The sequence below is a fragment of the Trichosurus vulpecula genome, chromosome 3 (assembly GCF_011100635.1).
Source record: "Trichosurus vulpecula isolate mTriVul1 chromosome 3, mTriVul1.pri, whole genome shotgun sequence".
NCBI classification, from domain to species: Eukaryota; Metazoa; Chordata; class Mammalia; order Diprotodontia; family Phalangeridae; genus Trichosurus; species Trichosurus vulpecula.
Window position 1 is genome coordinate 164,167,179 of NC_050575.1, and position 18,690 is coordinate 164,185,868.

An 18,690-nucleotide genomic window follows, 5' to 3' on the forward strand; every position below is an offset into this window, starting at 1 on the left:
TAAAGGAAAGCAGGTCACAGTGACTCACAGCCTCAGAATTTTTCCACTTCCCTATTTCTTGATTTTTAAACATTTCTTAGTATAGATATAGATGTATATTTATACATATCTTCCCTGTGAAGTCTTCACATTTTATTTACCTCACACAGGACCAAAAGAAGGGAAAGCTTTAAACACGCATGGACATAACAAAACCCTGTTACCGGACCCTGTTAGGTGGGTAAAAGCAAATGCAGTCAGGAAACAGTGATGAATAGCCTGCCTGGGCTATGGGGTAGAGAGCCTGAAGGGCATGTAATGGGAAGTAAACGTTGGAACTGGATTGTAGAGAGTCTTATATGCCGCATAATAAAGTAGTTAATTTTCTTTGTAGGCGATGGGGACCACAGAAGTTTTTTGAGCAAAATCTCGAGGGATCAAATTTGTGAGTGTGGAATATTAATTAAGCCGCTGGATGTAGGATGGATTCTCTGATGGCAGAGAGGATGGAAGCAGGGAGACCAGTTAGGAGGCTATTAACATAAGCCTTTTAATTTGGCAAATGTGGTACAGGGGTGTGCTTGGGTCAGCGCCCTCCGCTTCCTGCGCTCCCACCCCCACCCCCACCCCGCCACAGGGAGATTCACTAGAGCAGAGTTTGTTTTTATGTGGCGCCTTTCAGACTAAACGCAGTTGGATTCACCCTTCCCAGCTTGCCTGGCGAACGAGAGGGAAGCTGGGAGCTGAGCAGGAACTGGTCCCTGGAGGCGAGGAGGGCGTGGAGACCCGAGGGTCGCGCTGCCCAGGGAGTTAGCATGCCAAGCATCCAAGGAGAGCCGGGGTGGGGAAAGCTGTGAATGAATGGGTAGGGGCGGGGCCTGAGGTGTGCGCCACTTCTGCGTCGGACACCGCCCCCCTGTCCCCTCCTCCAGTCACTTTCCCGGGGTGGGGGGGAGTTGGAGGGGGCGGGGGGAGTCTGTCGCTCTTATAGCGCCAGAGACAAGCTCAGGGAACGCTTCCAACCTCCTCGTCTCAGCAGCAGGTCGGACTCCTCCAGCCTCACCAAACATCGGTAAGGAGTGCACCCGGCGCGGTACAGGGTTTTGGGCTGATGCACCTACGCCTCCCGCTCACGGACTTGGGGAAATGAGTCCGGCTCTGCCCTCTCTCAGCTCCCGGGACCGCCTCGCTGAGGCCACCAGGCTGGCCCTGGTTCCCTGGGCAGGCACCTGCTGGAGCTGGAGGGAGCAGCCCCAGCTTTTGCCCATGCTCCTGCACCCTGGGGCCCAGCTACCCTGCCGGGAGGGGGACATTCTAGGGCCAGACGGAGAAAAAGAAACAACCCAAGTGGGGAAAGGGGAGCGTAGGAGGACAAGACCAGCGAGATAGGGAGATCGGTTCAGAGAGCGAGAAAAGACAAACACAATTTAAAATCATCGAACATCGTTCGGCAGGTGCTACGTATGTGCCTGGTGACTGGCGGCATGGCGTAGGAGCTAGAGAGGGCTGGCCTTGGATGGAGAAAGACCAGGGTTTGAGTCCTGCCTCTAACACAGCTTGGCTGCTTGACCCTGGGCAAGTCCCTTAAACTTCAGCGCTCCCGGGCGACTCTTGAAGCAGATCAGGTGCGAACTTGCCGTAGTAGAAAGATCATCACCAGATGCTACATATGCTCCGGAAATCACAGCCTTATTTTAAAGAAAAAAAAATGCATGCGGGGTAGAGAAATTGAGATCAGAATGATAATACTGGCCCACATGGCTAAAGTCTGAAAAATTCTCTCCTCGCAATAGCCCTGGAAGGTATTCCCGTTTTACAGATAAGGAAACTGAGGTCTATTTAGATTGAGGGGCTTTTCCAAGGTCACACAAATAGTAAGCTAGGAGACAGAGAGATGAGGTAGAGAAGCGAGCAAGAAGAAAGAAAAGTCGGAGACAATCGAGGAAAAATAAGGGCCAGCTCTTTGAGAAAATTGCGAGTTCGGTCTCAGATAAAGGAAACCAACCCACTGGGCATAGGGGAGGCAGAGCTGTGAAGTCCTTAGTCTTGTAGGCTAAGGTAAGAAGAGGTAAAATTCCTGAAAGCCCCTTAATGCTATCCCTGGACCCCTCTAAGGGGTCCAGAGGCCGCTCTGAATTTAGTCTCCACCCACGTAGCTCTCAGGGTGGTCTGAAAAGTGCCAGGTGCCCCGAGTTCTTAAAGGAAGAATGAGCCTGGACTGGTAGAGCCCTGGACCCTGAGCCCTGCCAATGCTGAAAACATATCTTTCCCTGAACTCCATTTCTCCCCCTCCTCCTTTTCCGGCTGAACTGGCCAGGGAGCCACCCAACCTCCTTCCTGCTGGGCCCTGGGGGGGTCTGGGCCGGGCCTCGGAGTCTGTACGCAGCAGCCCTGCCTGGCCTAGGGATGGGCTAGGCCGGCAGGGATAGGGGACCTGCGGCTTCGAGGCCACAGGTTCTCCACCCCTGGGGGGGCCTTAACTTCCTCGAAGCTGGATAGGTAGCTTCCCTCCTCCAATCCCTAACTGCTTTGCTTCCTGCTTGGAAAAATTGAGGGACTTTTCTCTCTCTTTTACTGCTTCCCAAAGGAGTTGGCACAAGGAAACTAGAGGAGGCTTTGGGAGTCACCCAAGAAAGAAGGAAAGGTCCCCACCCCTGGGGGTTTTCCGTGTCTGACTTTCTGTTGTCTTTGGCTCCTTAGGACAAATTTTTGGAGATGGTGGTTGAGGATGTTGTGAAAGAGAGGAAACACCTCTCCCATCTCCAGGCCCATCTGTGTACCAGAAGAAGCTCTGGGTTGCCTGTGGGTTTGAGAGAAGTGAACTGAGCTGGGCCTCGGGTCTACAGCTGCTCTCTACCCCCTCCACTTATCTTTCTGTGAAATGGGTGCATGAGATAGGCAAGGGAATGCAGGAAGACTTGCAAAGCATATATGATGTCATCTGATCCTCAGAAACAACCCTGTGAGGTAGGTGCTGCTATTATCCTCTCATTTTACAGATGAGAAAACAGGATGAGAGAGCCCAGGCGATTTGCCCAGGGTCACACATCTAGTAGATGTCTGAAGGGATAATTGAAATCAGATCTTTCTGACACCAAGTCCATCTCCCTTTCCACTGTGCCACCTAGCTGACATAGATTCAAATCCAGCCTGACATTTGTTAGCTGAGTGGTCATAGGCAAGTCACTTAAGCTCTGTTAGCCTCAGTTTCCTCGTCTACAAAACAGGGATAATAATAGCACGTACCACACAGGTTTGTTTTGAGACTCAAATGAGAGAGTTTATGGGAAGCAATTTGTGGAATTCCAAGTTCTATGTACACACAAGCTTTTATTGTTTCCTGCCTCTGGGACGAAGGTCCATGGTGAAGCAGGACTAGGGGTGGTTCTGCCTCTGGTTCAGAGAGACAAATGCCTGGAAATGTTCTCATCAGGGATCTTGCAGAGCTCAACAAGGAAGAGGCTTTTTATCTTCATCTGTCATGAGTGGGGCCCCCTTTGGGTCTCCCAAGTTTCTACTACCCTACCTCTGAAGAATATGTAATCACCTAAGAAATAGGCCCTCCGCTGGAGAGCCCAGAGTCTGACTCTCTTCCCTGAAAACAACCTTTTCACCTATCAGTGAATTGTGATTTGTTAATTTAAAAAAAAAAATTAACTAGAAAATTTTTTAATTGCTAAATTTTTTAAGTTAAAATTTTTAAGTTAAATTTTTAAAGTTAAGTTTTATTTTTAAAGTTAAGTTAAATTTAAAGTTATATTTTTAAAATCTGAGCATGGTTTCTCCTGATTCCCCTGCTCAAACCTCACACCAACCCAGGCCCCTCCTCTCCTACCTTACTCCATAACCATATCCATCTTCTAATGAGCTGCCACAAGAGCAAGGCCAAGAAGGGGAAGCCTGTGGTGAGTGTCCATGGTCATTTAAGCCTTCCTGCTTTGGCCTGAGTAAAAGGGGATGCTGCTGAGGGGAGAGGATGGGAAACATTTGGGTAACTGAGAGAGATTGGGATAGCCTAAGTAAAATGAGGAAGTGCTAAAGCCAATCCTCTGCATCTCCTTTGCAGTATACATCATCTCTTAGTTCTCGTACCAACCGTAGATAGACATTAGGCTGTGTTTGTCCTTCATTCTTGAGGAGGACCATGACATCAGGGAGATGATGACATAACTTGCAGTTGACTTTGATTTGAGTGGGGGAAGGCTGTGCAAGGTCACCAGCCTCACTTTCTCCTTCAGGAAGACTGGAGATGACCCAGGATGCGAGACTGTGGCCCTTTTAGGCTAAGTCCTTTTCATGTACTCACTTAGAGTGAGATAACACCCATTCAGGGAATAGGCCTCTTTAGGAACAGATAGACATTAGAGCAGGGATTCATAGTCCCATTTTACAAATGAGGAAATTGAGACCTGGGGAAAGGTAATGAATGAGCCCAAGGTCATGTAACTGGTTGGTGGCATAGCTCAAATTCATTGTAGCAAACTAGCAAAAAAGTTTGTATCCAGGGCACTTAACAAAGAGGAATTTTTGTGGCCTCTAGCTTCAGGAAGCTTGCCCTTTAGCTGATAGGAAAGGACCAGGGTAGAACAGGTGAGGAGTTCACCTAGCCCAGGGGTGGGGAACCTGAGGCCTCGAGGTCATGTGTGGCCCTCTAGGTCCTTGAGTGCAGCCCTTTGACTGAGTAAAAACTTCACAGGACAGATCCCCTTAATAAAAGCATTTGTTTGGTAAAACACAACAATGATAAAGGTGAAGATCCTGAGGCCTTAAGGCCACGTGTGGCCCTGTAGGTCCTCAAGTCTAGCCTTTTGACTGAGTCCAAGTTTTAAGGAACAAATCCTTTTGTTAAAAGGATCTGTCCTGTGAAGTTTGAATTTAGTCAAAGGGCCACACTTGAGGACCTAGAGGGTCACATGTGGCCTCAAGGCCAAAGATTCCCCACCCCTGTACCCATTCTTTGATAGCTATCTATTTTGACTTTGTTCTTATTAAATAGGCTCTGTTGTCTCTACGCTGCTGCACTGTCAAATTGAGCTTTCTAAGTTTGTCGCCCTGCAGCAGCATGGTACAGTGGACACAGAAGACCTGGGTTCAAAATTTGCCTATCACATAGTACCCATATGACCTTGGGCAAGTCCTCATTTGTAAAATAGGGTGGGGCATGGACTGGACACTTTTGAGATCTTTCCAGCTCTGATACTATGATCCTGTAATTCTCTGCCTACCCTGTCCTGGTTAGAGCTTGGGTAGCATGTCAGCTCCCTCCAGGGCTGGCTTGAGCACTGACGCTGACAGGGAGGTCCAGCCGAGGTGCTGGGATGTTGCCATTTACCTGTGGCAGTATCTCGCCAGAGGGCACTGGAACCTACTGGCATGCTTCCTGCTGCCACAAAGTAGGCTGCTTCCCCTCACCCCCACCTATAACTCTTCCTGGAAATGCAATGGAAACCCACATTCCACAGCTTTGAGACACTGTGGCATTCACAGAGGCTTTGGGCAATGGGACTTGTGTCCTAGAGCCTGGGGAGGGGGAGATCCAGTCCAGTTAATCCTTCTGTAGGAAGCCCAAATCCACTGGCCTTCAGGCTGTTTGCCCAGTAAATGGAGTGATGAAAGACCTGAGTTCAAATAGTTCAGATCCTACCTCAGATACCAAGTAACTGTATGACCTTTGGGCCTACTGTGTGCCTGGCACTAGGCTTACTTATCTATAAAATGGGGGTAAAGATAGCAACTATCTCACAGGGTTGTTCTAAGATTAGATAAGATAAGATATGTAAAGTGCTTCGTAAATCCATATAACTGTTAGGTAATACTCAAGGATTACTGGCTGCAGGCATCACTAGCTTTGCCTGCTCCTCTGGGTCTATGTGCTTTGCCCTCCATCCAGAGAAGCTTGTCTGAATGGTTCTGTGGTCAGATGCCTGGGATGGAGCTCATCGGCCTGGTTTCAGCTAAGATAGATGACCTGGTTGTTGCCAGTCTGTCAGCTACTACCCCAAAATAGCTCTCTACCTGAATTGAGGCTGAGTAGCAGCCAGGTACCTAGACCCTCTGCCAGGGGTTAGTGGGCATGATTCCAGTTCACTGGCATGATGCCCTTACCCTGGCAGATCCTTGGCTTCTGTATGGACTCAGATCAAAGCTAAACCAGTTTTGTTAAGGGTAGAGCACCTTCCAATAAGATGATTGAGGCAGAACCATAGCTAGGCTGGGGATGACTTGGGCTTTGGCCCAGGGCACTAAATGTAGAGAGTGCTAATAGTATATGCAGTGTTCTAGCAGCTTAGAAATAATAAAAAAGCATTTAGTAAGAATAACTAAAATTGGAAGCTACCAGATGGTACATGCTTCCTCCCGCTGGTAGCCTAACCTAGACTGGAACTCTTCTCCAGGCTGGCCTTGCTTCCACTGGATACTAAATGTCTGTTGAACGCTCAATGTTAGGATTTTATTGGGAATGTTAGGAATTGCCTGGCAATTCCTCTGCAGCCCTGTTTGCACTTTTTGCCTTTGAGACCTAGAGTGTCCTTTTGCCTGCTTGCATCACCTAGATCTCCTTAGCAGGCATTTCGATCCTCTTCTGTCCCCAGGCCTCCAAGGAAGCCTGGGTTAGCTGCCCCTAGAGAGCACAGGTTGGTGGATGCGGAGCAGGCTGAAACCTGCTTTGGAAATGCAAGTGTCAGTATTCTGAACTGTCAGCCCTGGGATCCTGTTACAGCTCCTATGATGCAATCCACAAGGTATTTGCATCACTTTCTCAGATCTCTACTCCACTGGTTTTCTATGCTTGTTAGCTCTGCCCTCCTTCAGCATACACATGCCAGAGATCTGCAGCGGAGGAGGGAGGGCTCAGAATTGGAAATCAGAAGAGTTGGGCTCATATCAATTTGCTACCTCTATGATCTTGGGCAAGTTACTTCTCTTTTCTCAGTTTCCTCATCTGTAAAATCGTACTAGATAATTTATGTGGTCCCTTCAAGTGCTTAACCTATAAACTGTGGGAAAAAATATACACAAATATATATGGACAGCTAGGCCTGGAGTCAGAAAGACTGAGAGTTCCCATCGAGCCTCAGATACTTACTAGCTGTGTAACCCTGGACAAGTCACTTAACCCTGTTTGCCTCAGTTTCCTCATCTGTAAAATCAGACTAGCTAACTTATGTGGTCCCTTCAAGTGCTTCACCTATAAACTATGGAAAAAATGTACATATACAAATCTATATGGACAGCTAGGCCTGGAGTCAGAAAGAGTGAGTTCCAATCTGGCCTCAGATACTAGCTGTGTGACCCTAGACGAGTCACTTAACCCTGTTTGCCTCAGTTTCCTCACCTCTAAAATGAGCTGGAGAAGGAAATGGTAAAACCACTCCAATATCTTCCCCAAGAAAACCTCAAATGGAGCCACAGAGAGTTGGACACAACTGAAAACAACAACAGCAACCATCCATACGCATGCAGACATGTACACATGTGAATACACATAAGTATGTGCATGCCTGTACGTACAAATGCACATGTATACACAAATATACACACATACAACAGCAAAGATAAAAGAAATAGAATCAGATTTTGAGTTGGAAAGGACCTCAGAAGTTATCTAATCCAGCCCTCTCATTTTTCAGAGGAGGGAATTGAGGTCCAAAGACTTGCCCAAGGTTACAGGGTAGTCAGAGGCGGAGCCAGGATCAAAACTGGGTTCCTCTGACTCCATCATCCCTTCCATTGTACCGCGCAACTCTCTACAGTGTTAAAGACCATTCTGTGAAAGAAAGTTGGTCATCCTGGAAATCCTAGTGGTTTGATCAACTGCATTGTTTGTCAGTCAGTCAATAAGCCTTAATTTAACACTTACTATGTGCCAGGCACTGCGCTAAGTACTGCAGGTGCAAAGAAAGGCAAAAAACCCCAGTCCCTGCTCTCAAGGAGCTCAGTCTACATGCAACATGCAAACAACCATGTACAAGGAAGATACGCATGGGATAGTTTGGGGCTCATCTCAGAGGGAAGGCACTAAGATGAAGAACTGGAAAAGGTTTCTCGAAGAGGGGGGGATTTTAGCTGAGACTTGAAGAAAGCCAGGGAAGTCAGAAGATGGAGAGGGGGAAGGAGAGTGCTGCAGGCATGAGGCCGGGCCAGTAAAAATGTTCAGTGAGTCTTTAGGCTCCATGATGTGGTGAAAAGAACAGTGTCCTGAAAGAGCCAAGACCTTGTTTCTAGTCCTAGTTCTGCCAAAAAACCTCACTTGACCTTGCTCAAGTCACTTTTTCTAAGCCTGAGTTTCCTCATCTGTAAAATGGACATGTTGTTATCCTGTGTTAATCACTGTAAAGTCCTATCCGCAGGCCTGGTGATCCTCCATGGCCCCCCCTGGGCTTTTCACTTACAAATCCCCCTCCCTAATCCTCCTGCTGGTTATGCTCAGTGTCTTCTCATGGCCCAAATGGTCTTATTCAATGGTCGTACCAGCTCTTGCACCAAGTCCCTTCCTCCAGTTCTTGTGTCTCCATTGCTCGTCTTTCAAAGCTGGGCGTGACAGATCCTAAAGCTGGCATGATGGAAAGAGTGCTGGACTCAGTCAGAAGCCCCAGGTTCAAATCCTGTCTCCAACACTTAGTAGCTGTGTGACACATAACAAGTCATTTCCTCTCTCTGACCCTCAGTTTATTCATCCGTAAGATGGGGCCAATAACACTGGCACTGTCTATGTCATGGGGTGGTGGTAAGGAAAGTGCTTAGTAAACCATAATGGGTTATCTAAACACAGGCTGTATGTGCATGAGGCCCTGCCCTGGAGGCAGCAGGGCCCCTTCTGACTCTACCAGGCTTTGATTTGCTGCCCAGTCACATGTTGCTCAAAGCGGATTAGGGTGAGACAGACCCTAGGAGGAGGAGGTCAGATGCCCCTGTCCACAGTCACCTGACCTGCTTCTGTCTCTGCAGCGCTGGGTTCACTCAACCATAAGGAGAGAAATTCCTGAGCTGGGATACCAGTGCCTCTAAGCTCTGCTAAGATCTGGAGCTGGGAAGGACCTTGCAGATCACTTAGCGATGTTCCCTGAGGCCAAAAGAAGCGGAGTGGTTTGCTCAAAGCTTCACAAATAGTGAGCACAGCTGAGATTTGAACACAGCTCCTCTGTGCTCGTGTAATTTCACTGTATTTTCCACCCCCAAGAAGACACTCTTCACAGGCTTTTAGAGCCAGAAAATACCTCAGTTGGACCCAACGGCAAGGGCCCAACCCTTGCAATTTTTAATGCTTTCTCAGTCCTCACCCACTTTTCTGTCTGCTCTAGTGGAAAGAACATCGGCTTTGGACTCTAAGGACTTGGATCCAAATCCCTCCCCTCTCCCTTAATACCCATGTGACCTTGGATGTTACTTAATCTCTGGGCCTCAGTTTCCTCATCTGTCAAATGAGAGTTTGCTTAGATAGCCTCTGAGATTCCTCCCAGCATCCTCCTGGTCAGTCCAGTGGTCCAGCTCTAGGGGCTATGCAAACCACCCACCGGGTCTTCAGATGAGGGCCGGGGCCGAGTCACACTGGCCACTAGACTTCATGGTTAGCTTACTCTGCCAGCTGGTATTGTCCCACTGTACATCAGGGTGGAAGCCAAGCTGTTGATGATGGCCAGCTCTCCCCTCTGTCTCCTCTCTGTACCCTCAGGCACATCATCTTCAAAGAGTAGGGCTGAGATGATCAGTGAAGGGCCTTATAGACTGTCGTATATGCTTTCTTTAGCATTTATCTGCTACATCACAATAGGACATATTTTGTGTAATGTTCATGAACTTGTGTATCAGTGACCTGAGGACAAGCTATTAAAGGTTGTTTCTGAAAAAGATCGCTTAGCACAGTGCATGGCACAGTGTAGGTTCCTAATAAATGTTCGTTGATTGATTGATTATAGATATAAAGTCCAAGTTCCCTATCTGTCTGTAAGTACTCTTACTAAAACTGTCAGTCATGCTTGCTGGGTGGTCCTGTCTGAAACCCACCTCAGTTACTTTGACCTCCACACCATTATTTTCACAGCCGAACATCCAACACATGTGTATTAAGAGCATACGTGGTTTATCTAGCGCTTTCACATAAACCATCTCTTCTGATCTTCAAGCCCTGCGAAACAATCAGGGTAGAGATTTTTATTCCCATTTTATAGATGTGGGTACTGAGGTTCAGAGAAGCAAGGCCTCTTGATTCCCACTCTGAGACTCTTTCCATTTACTCTCGTCTCAAGCTTTTGTTTGGTTAGAAACCTTGAGTTACAAACTTTTCTTTGTCACGTGACTGGCTGACTGACCTACAATTGGCTCCCCCCTCGAAGCCTGCTTTGGAGAGCTTCCTGACTGTGATAGATAGATAGATAGATAGATAGATAGATAGATAGATAGGAGAGATATAGGCAGATAAATGAATATAGATAGATATAGGCAGATAGTTTGATAAGTTTTTGTTGAGTTGTTTCAGACTCTTCATGACCCTATTTGGGATTTTCTTGGCAGAGATACTGGAATGGTTCATCATTTCCTTCTCTGGCTTATTATACAGATGAGGAATCTGAGACACACAGGGCTAATTGATTTCCCCAGGGTCACAAGTTGGATTTGAATTCAGGTCTTCCTGACTCCAGGCCTGGTGCTCTATCCACATAATTACCTTAACTACCCTAGTAGAAGCTGGGCTATCTCTAGTCATCCTGGTGAATATCAGGCCACTGGACCCAGATGGCTCTGGAGGAGAAAGTGAGGCTAGTGACCTTGCACAGCCCTCCCCAACTCAAATCAAAGTCAACTGAAAGTCATGTCATCATTTCCCTGATGTCATGGTCCTCTTTGAGAATGAAGGACAAACACAACAGCAACAACCCAGTAGATAGGTAGGTAGATAGGTAAGTAGAGGTAAATAAATGTCACTAGATAGACAGATGGATAATAGATCATTTATTAAGTAATTGCTCCCTCTTCATTACCTTCTTTCACCTTCTCATACCCCCTCTCTCCTCCCCCATCACCTGCTTCTAGGGAGGTAAAAACTGTTCAACTGGTACTGATTACATTTGACTGTTCTGTCCTCTGCCTGGACAATGACCTTCTCCTCCCCCAGGGCCTCAGCCTGTGAGATAAAACCCCCTGGGGAACTTGAGGAGGAGAGCCAATCACAGCCTCCCAGGGCAGGAGGAGGGCTTGGGGTGGGGAGGGGGAGTTGGGGTCAGGACAGCTCATTTGTTGGTTTAAGCAGCAGGTGGGGAGGCCTGGGTGGGTCCCTGCTTCTCTGGGAAGCCTGCCTTCGGGTCATGGGCATGTTTTTCTGGGCCTTGGGTCTGAGGAGGCTGACTGGTTGTCAGCTTTATAGGGAGAGTTGGGCAATCAATCAGCAAGCATTTATTAAGTGCCTGGCGTGTGCCAGGCACTGCACTGCACCCTGAGGCGGGGATACAAAGACAAAGGAGGCCTGTCTTGCCACCTTCTCCACAGTGTCACTAACTCTCCCTGGATTTCTCTAGATAAGATGTCAAGCAAAGGCACCGTGGTTCTTGCCTACAGCGGAGGCTTGGACACATCCTGTATCCTGGTGTGGCTGAAGGAGCAAGGCTATGATGTTATTGCCTACCTGGTGAGCCTCTCTACCTGTCTGTTTGCCTGTGACATGTGTCCTTGTTACCCTGTCTCCCTGTCAGCACCAGTTTGTCGATCTCTCTTTGTGTCTATGTCAGAGTTTTACCTTGTCTGCTTGGCTAGGGCAAATTCTGCTTGGTTGGGGAATGGGGAGAAAATATTAAGGGATGGGGGTGAGGGAGAAGACTGATAAGGGGCTCAGGCCCTGCCTTTAGCCTAATGACCCCAGGCAAAACACTTTATTTTTTCATTTCCTCACTTTCATCTTTGAAATGTCTCCTTTTCCAGCTGTCAGTAGCTGGAGATTCAGAGAGAATATGAAGCATGGCCTAGGGCTGTTATGACTCAAAGAATCCTGCATCCTAGAATAGCAGAGTTTTGCAGAACTTTAGAATATAAAACATAGAATGTCAGAACAGGAAAGGCCCTTGGCATATGGAATGTCAGAGCTTAGAAGGATCTTACGACAGAATGTCAGAGCTGGAAGGGGGGCCTTGGGTCAGAATGTCAGAGCTGGAAGCGGGGGGAGGTCTTAGGATAGAGAATGTCAGAGCTGAAGTGGGGATCTTAGGACAGAGAATGTCAGCTGGAAGGGGGGTGGGTCTTAGGACAGAGAATATCAGAGCTTAGAAGGATTTTAAGACAGAGAATGTCAGAGCTGGAAGAGGGGCCTTAGGATAGAGAATGTCAGAGCTGGAAGGGGGGGGGTCTTAAGACAGAATGTCAGAGCTAGAAGGGGCCTACATCTAGTCCAAAACCTTATTTTGTAGATTGAAAACCGAGACTCAGGAAGGACTCTTCATCTTGGATCATATCCCTGCCCAGTCCTATGCCACATACTTTGAGCCCTTCTCTCTGCCCGTGTCTCTTTATATCTACTGATCCAGAAAGAATATGACTCTCCATTTGTCTTACACCTAGCCAAAGGCTACTGTGGAGAGCAGTTGGTGTTCAGCTTTCAACTTATCCACAAGAACATTGTGTTGTTACAATGTGATAAAGCAGGATCCTAACCACAATAAAAGGCACAGCTAGGTGGCATACTGGATGGAGGGCTTGGAATCAGGAAGAATCATCTTCATGAGCTGAAATCCAGCCTCAGACACTTAGTAGCTGTGTGACTCTGGACAAGTCACTTAACCCTGTTTGCCTCAGTTTCCTCATCTGTAAAAATGATCTGGAGAAGGAAATGGCAAACCAAAATGGGGTCACAGAGAGTGCAACACAACTGAACTGACTGCGACAATAACTACCACAATTAAAACCCCTTAATTAAGATGCCAAATATTTAGAATTTCTTATGGTTCAGACAGAAACTGAGCTAATATTTGTTAACTAGTTTGTAATCAGTTTGTCTGTCTCTCTTGTGTCTGTATCAAAGTTTTACCTTGTCTGACAGACAAACTAATCTGATGACGTCAATGGTCATTGGATTTGAGCTAACTAGTGTCCTAGGAAGGAAAAATTTAAAAAAAAAAACCACTGAATTTGGAACTAGAGAACCTGGTTTGACATTCTTGCTCTGCTACTTAATTCCCCACGTGATCACGAGTGGATCACTGCATCTCTGGGTCTTAGTTAAATGAGAAAGGCTGGAATAAATGCTTCCTAAGGTGCCTTCCCAGTGTCATGTCAGTTCTGAGATTCATTGCTGTAAGATCCCTTCCAGATCTTCACTTTCTATGATTCTATGGCCGGCACTGAGGGTTCAGACTAATAGGAGGGGGAGCTGGCGAGTTCCATACATAAGATAGCTTAGAGGTCAAGTTGAACAAAAGCAGTCAAGGCAGGGAGGGGCAGGCAGGTACTGTGGGTTGTAGACATACAGGGAACAAAAACCAGGCTAGAAGGTTGGGGTACAGATATTCAGGAGACCAGGCTAAGGATCCAGTCAGTACAACTGGGCCAAGAATCTAGGCAGCAAGAAATCAGGATCTAGGGGAAGGGCATCCTTGGTTGGAATGGGGAAGGTAGGGGTCAGCAAGCCAATTATCTGGGACTTCTTACTTACTAGAGGACAAATGGTGGTTTAGAGAAAATCTACTTGTTAAGCACAAGCAGGGACTAGCTGACCATTAAAGTAGGCTCCTAAAGAACTGATATTTTATTAACTTGGAGGGATCGCAGTGACTTAAGTCCAACAAAACAGCAGGCCTTTACAAAGCCTCTAATTCAGGCAGGTCTCCCCCAAATTAGTCTCAGTTGCTGAGGTGTAACAGTACAGAAATGTCCTCGCTTGTTTCCCCATTGATAAGAACATACGGTCACTAGCAGAGCCATTAGTAGGAATTTCTGTGCTTGAGGTAAGTGCCACGTATCACTCTTGGGCCAAACACCAAAAAGGTGCCCCTATTTTAAGGGGAGGGTGTGTGAATACCACCTCAGAGTGGGAGGCAAAAGACTCGGGGACACAATATCAACTTTCTCTCCCTGCTTTCCACAATCACACACACACACACACACACACACACACACACACACACACACACACACACCAATATAAGAAAAAAAGAAATACCACATTATAGTCAAGCAAAAAAAAATCCATTTTGGCTTTGTCCAAAAAAAATGTATCTCATTTTGCTCTCTGAGAGTTAGGTAGCATGTTTCATCATAAGTCCTCTGGAATTGTGGTTAGTCATTACACTAATCAGAGTTCCTAAGTCTTTCAGAATTCTTTGTCTCTACAGTATTGTTGTAATCATATAAATTGTTCTCCTGGTTCTGCTCACTTCATTCTGCATCAGTTCTTACAAATCTACCCAGGTTTCTCTGAAACCATCTGCCCTTCATCATTTCTTACAGCACAATAATACACCATCATATTTATATATAACATAACTTGTTCAGCCATTCCTTAGTTGATGGGAACCCCCTCCACTTTCAATTCTTTGCTACTCTAAAAAGGTCTGCTATAAATATTTTTGTACATCCTTAGTTAGAATTTCATTTATTTAGGACTACTCACTCTTTTAATCTGTCCTCTATCTTATCCTGCTTTAGCCTTTTACCTCCTTCTCTCTTGTTGCTCTGTTGAATGAAATGTATCTTTCTAGCCAGCTCTGTGTGTGTACACATATTCTTTCTTCCCTTTGACCCATTTCAGATGAGTGTGAAATCCAAGTGTTACCTCTTTTCCCCATTCCTTCTTCCTTGTTTTGTATAGATTTCTACTTGGACAACCAGATGGTATGAGTTTATTTTCTCTAACCTTCCTCTCCTGAACATCGGATCTTGTTGCTGGGCAGGCTCCTATATGGGGGGGGGAGAGAAATACAGTGAGAAGCTCAGTCCCCCCTTATGGTAATTTCCTATTTTAGTTAATTATTCCTATTTAGGTGTTAAACTATTTCAGCATTCTGCATAAACTATTCTGCAAATGAAAGATTCTAACTGCTATCAATGCCCTTTAAATTAGGAAACCCCTAAGTGCAGTGCCCTGGGACAAAGCCTTAGTAGCCCTGGCTTAGTTATGGCTCTATCCCTAGACGTTTATCAGCTCTATAGTACCAGGAACCAGACCTGAGTTTTAGTATCACCTTTGACACCAACTGGTTGTGTGGGCAAGCCACTTCACCTCTGTGGGCTGTCTGTCCAGTGGAATTAAATTCAGTTCAATTCAGCAGACATTTAAGTACATACCATGTGCTAAATGTAGAGAACTAAAAATTAAAAAAAACTCTACCCTATGAAAGTTTACAATCTATTAGAAGAAGCTGTAACATGAATTAAAAACCATTCTTTATATTTTTGCTCCTGAAGAAGACCCCAATAGAGCTTGAACACAGTAAGTTTCCTATTGAGTGAAATTTTTTAATCATCTGCTATATGCTGAGCGCAGTGGGGGCAAATATAGAAATCAATAAGACATTTTCTCTTCCCTTACAATCATTTGTTACTGGAGTATTTATTAAGCACTTACTATGTACAGTCTGCTAAAGCTAGGTCCTTGGTGGGGGAGAGGGTGTGGATAAAATAAAATCTATCAAAAAGCTTTTAAGTGCCTACTGTGTACCAGGCTCCTTACACGGGCCTTACAAATACAATGGATGAAACAAGGAGCTTAGAAGTTTACATTTATTCATTCAGCAGATAATTTAATACCTACTTCATGTAGAATTCAATTCTGCTTAATTTATCAAGTATTTACTAAGTATCTACTGCACGCAAGGCACTGTTTTTAGTGCTAGGGATACAATGATGAAAAATGACTTAGTTCTTGCCTTCAAAGAGCTTACATAATTTAGCCAACCTTCCCCGGTTTCTTCATCTGAAAAATGTAAATAATAATAACACCTACCCCACAGGGATGTTGTGAGATCAAACGAGATATTTGCCAAATCTTAAAGCAAAATGCTAGCTACTAATAGGTTTTTTTTTTTCCTAGAAAGGATTATGCACACAAGTGCCATAGAAGGTAAAATGTGATGAGGGCAAAGAGAGTGGGTGTCCTCCAAGGCTCTGTCCTGGGCCATTTCTTTTTTCTGTTCCCTCTCTTAGGAATCTTATCAGCCCTCAGCTCTAAGAAGATGGCTCCCAGACCTCTAGACCCACCTGTAGTCTCTCTCCCAAGCCCCAATCTCACATCCCCGACTGGATGTCCTGTAGCCATCCCAAATTTAACATGTCAGAAACAGTACTCATCTTCTTTTCCCCCCTCCCCAACCTGACTCACTTTGCTAGTTATTTTCTGTCTGTCTGTTAAAGATTTCTGTTAAAATCTCTCTTTCGATTTCCACTTATCCAAGTTTGCAACTTTGGAGATTTCCTCAGTGTTTCACTTTTCCCGCCCCGCTCATCCAAACCAGTGCTAAGTTTGTAGATTCTGTCCCCACCATATCACTCACATCTGTCCACCACCTGGGAACATGCAATAACTTTTCCTCATTGGATTCCCAGCCTCCAGGCTCTCCTCTCTCCTTTGTTCCACTTTCCATTCAAACTGGCCTTCCTGTCTTTTCTCCAAACCTGGTCCTCATCTCCTGCATTCATGCCTTTTCACAAGGCTATATTCCATGCCTGGAATGCCCTCAGGATCCCAGAATTCAGCAGCTGTCTAGCCTAACCCCCCCGCAAAGAGAATCTCCATTATAACATCTTACACAAATCATTCATCCTCTGCTTGAAGACTTCCTTTGGTGAAGGGGGAAATTCAGTTCCTCTGGAGGCAACCCAGTTCTTTTCTCAAGCTCCACCCCTTAGAATTCCTGGCTTCTTTCTTCAAGACCCAACTTAGGTGTCATCTCTTACAGGAAACCTTTTTTTTCTCTCTCTCTCTGTCTCTCTCTGTCTCTGTCTCTTTCTCAATCTCTGTCCCAATCTCTCTCAATCACTCGATCTCTCAATCTCTCTGTCTCTTTCTCAATCTCTCTCTGTCTCTCTCTTTGTCTCTCTCTCTGTCTCTCTCCCCCAAATGATTGCATACATACTTATCTGGCTGATAGGATTGTAGACCCAGAGCTGGAGGAGTCTTAGGGGTCAGCAAGTCTCTGACCCTCTCATTTGACAGATGAAGAAACACATCCAGAGAGGTTAAGGCACTTGCGCAGGTCACACTAGTATGTGTTTGAGGCGAGTAAATGATTCAGATTCAGGTCTTCCTGACACCAGGCCTACTACCCTAGCCATTATGGAATACTGCCTCTTGGTAGAGATCAGGGCAAACACAATTTCCTCACCTGGCATATTGCAATGTAATGTCTGCTCTGCTCTCACAGATATTCTAAGGACCAACATAAGGAAAGGAATATGCAAGGATATGTAAGGGCTTTGAAAGTCATGGCTGCCCCATTAGCATAGGGGATCCTTCCTTCTTTGCTAGGAAGGTTAGGCAAAGCAGTCACTCTTTCTGAAGTGAGATTTCTTCTCTCCCACTTCGGAGTACCCCTAAATTCATGAGGTCTCTTTGCACTTCTGTTTTGCAGGCCAACATTGGACAGAAGGAGGACTTTGAAGAGGCCAGGAAGAAGGCATTGAAACTTGGGGCCAAAAAGGTAGTGATGGAGTAGGAAGCGGAAACTGGGCAAGGGGTGGGGGCAGAGGGTGGGCACGAGGAGGGACTGGGCACAGGTGGCTGCAGATGAGTCACAGACTTTGGCTGCTGGTTATTATCTAAACCCCAGCCCATGCTGGGTATAGACATAGGCAGCTTCTCTTGACAACAAGCAGAAGGCCCAACACCCTTTCTGAGATTTTGGCGTGGAGGCCCAGAGTTCTCATTTATGCCACTAGTTGGGAAACAGAGAAACTCAACCTTCCTGCTAGTTTGGGACCTTTTTTGTTCTTCGCCCACTTCTCCCAACCTGCTTAGGAAGATAAGCAACAGAGAGAAAAGGGTCATCCCCTTTGGGAGGATATTGGGGTGAGAACTAAACAAAGCAGGTCGCTTTGGAGAACAGCCAAACTCTTCTGCTCCTATGACATCTCATGGGATGATACAAGTTCCTGCAATCAAAGCCCCTAGGCACTGTGGGAATTTCCCTAGCCTTCTGGGCAGAGATTGTTGGATGCTGCCTCTGGACCTTTGTCTTGGCTTGTGTCTCTGTGCCCATCTTCTTTAAGGCAAGACTTTCAGACCAGAACCAGATTTCCTCTAATGGGCTTTTGCTCCTTTCACCCCATAGGTTTTCATCGAGGATATCAGTAAGGAGTTTGTGGAGGAGTTCATCTGGCCAGCTGTCCAGTCTAGCGCCCTCTATGAAGATCGTTACCTCCTGGGCACCTCCCTTGCCAGACCTTGCATTGCTCGCAAACAGGTGGAAATTGCCCGCCGGGAAGGGGCCAAGTATGTGTCCCATGGAGCCACAGGAAAGGTAAAGAATTGGCAGTGCTATTTGAAAGGGATGAGGGTGTAGGGGAGCTTTGTAGCTGGCAAAGATGCAAATGACTGTCTCTAAGGAAAAGTGCCCGACAATCACAGTCGGTGGCAGGATATAGACCCTGGGTCACTGTATGCACATGTCACAGCTGAGGAGAATTGATTGTGAAAGTTGTGGGAATTAGAAAACAAGTTGCTTTGAAAAGGAGTGGTCAGGCTGCTGAGGAGTCTGAGTGGGCTGCCAAAGGAGCACCCATGTCCATTGTACA

The 18,690-nt window shown here is 46.3% G+C and overlaps 1 protein-coding gene across 2 annotated transcripts in view; it reads left to right on the forward strand.

The window, feature by feature from the left end:
• Positions 1 to 926: 926 nt before the first annotated feature.
• ASS1 (argininosuccinate synthase 1) overlaps positions 927 to 18,690 on the forward strand; it is a 78,356-nt gene continuing 60,592 nt past the window's right edge. The window contains exons 1-4 of one of the 2 annotated variants that reach the window (XM_036752512.1): positions 927 to 1,051; positions 11,493 to 11,602; positions 17,529 to 17,597; positions 18,228 to 18,416. In XM_036752512.1, the coding sequence (XP_036608407.1) occupies positions 11,498 to 11,602; positions 17,529 to 17,597; positions 18,228 to 18,416 (363 nt within the window). In that variant the 5' untranslated portion in view covers positions 927 to 1,051; positions 11,493 to 11,497. Of the gene's footprint in view, positions 1,052 to 1,588; positions 1,605 to 11,492; positions 11,603 to 17,528; positions 17,598 to 18,227; positions 18,417 to 18,690 lie in introns of those variants that run through there. The other variant, XM_036752511.1, reaches the window with a different exon arrangement.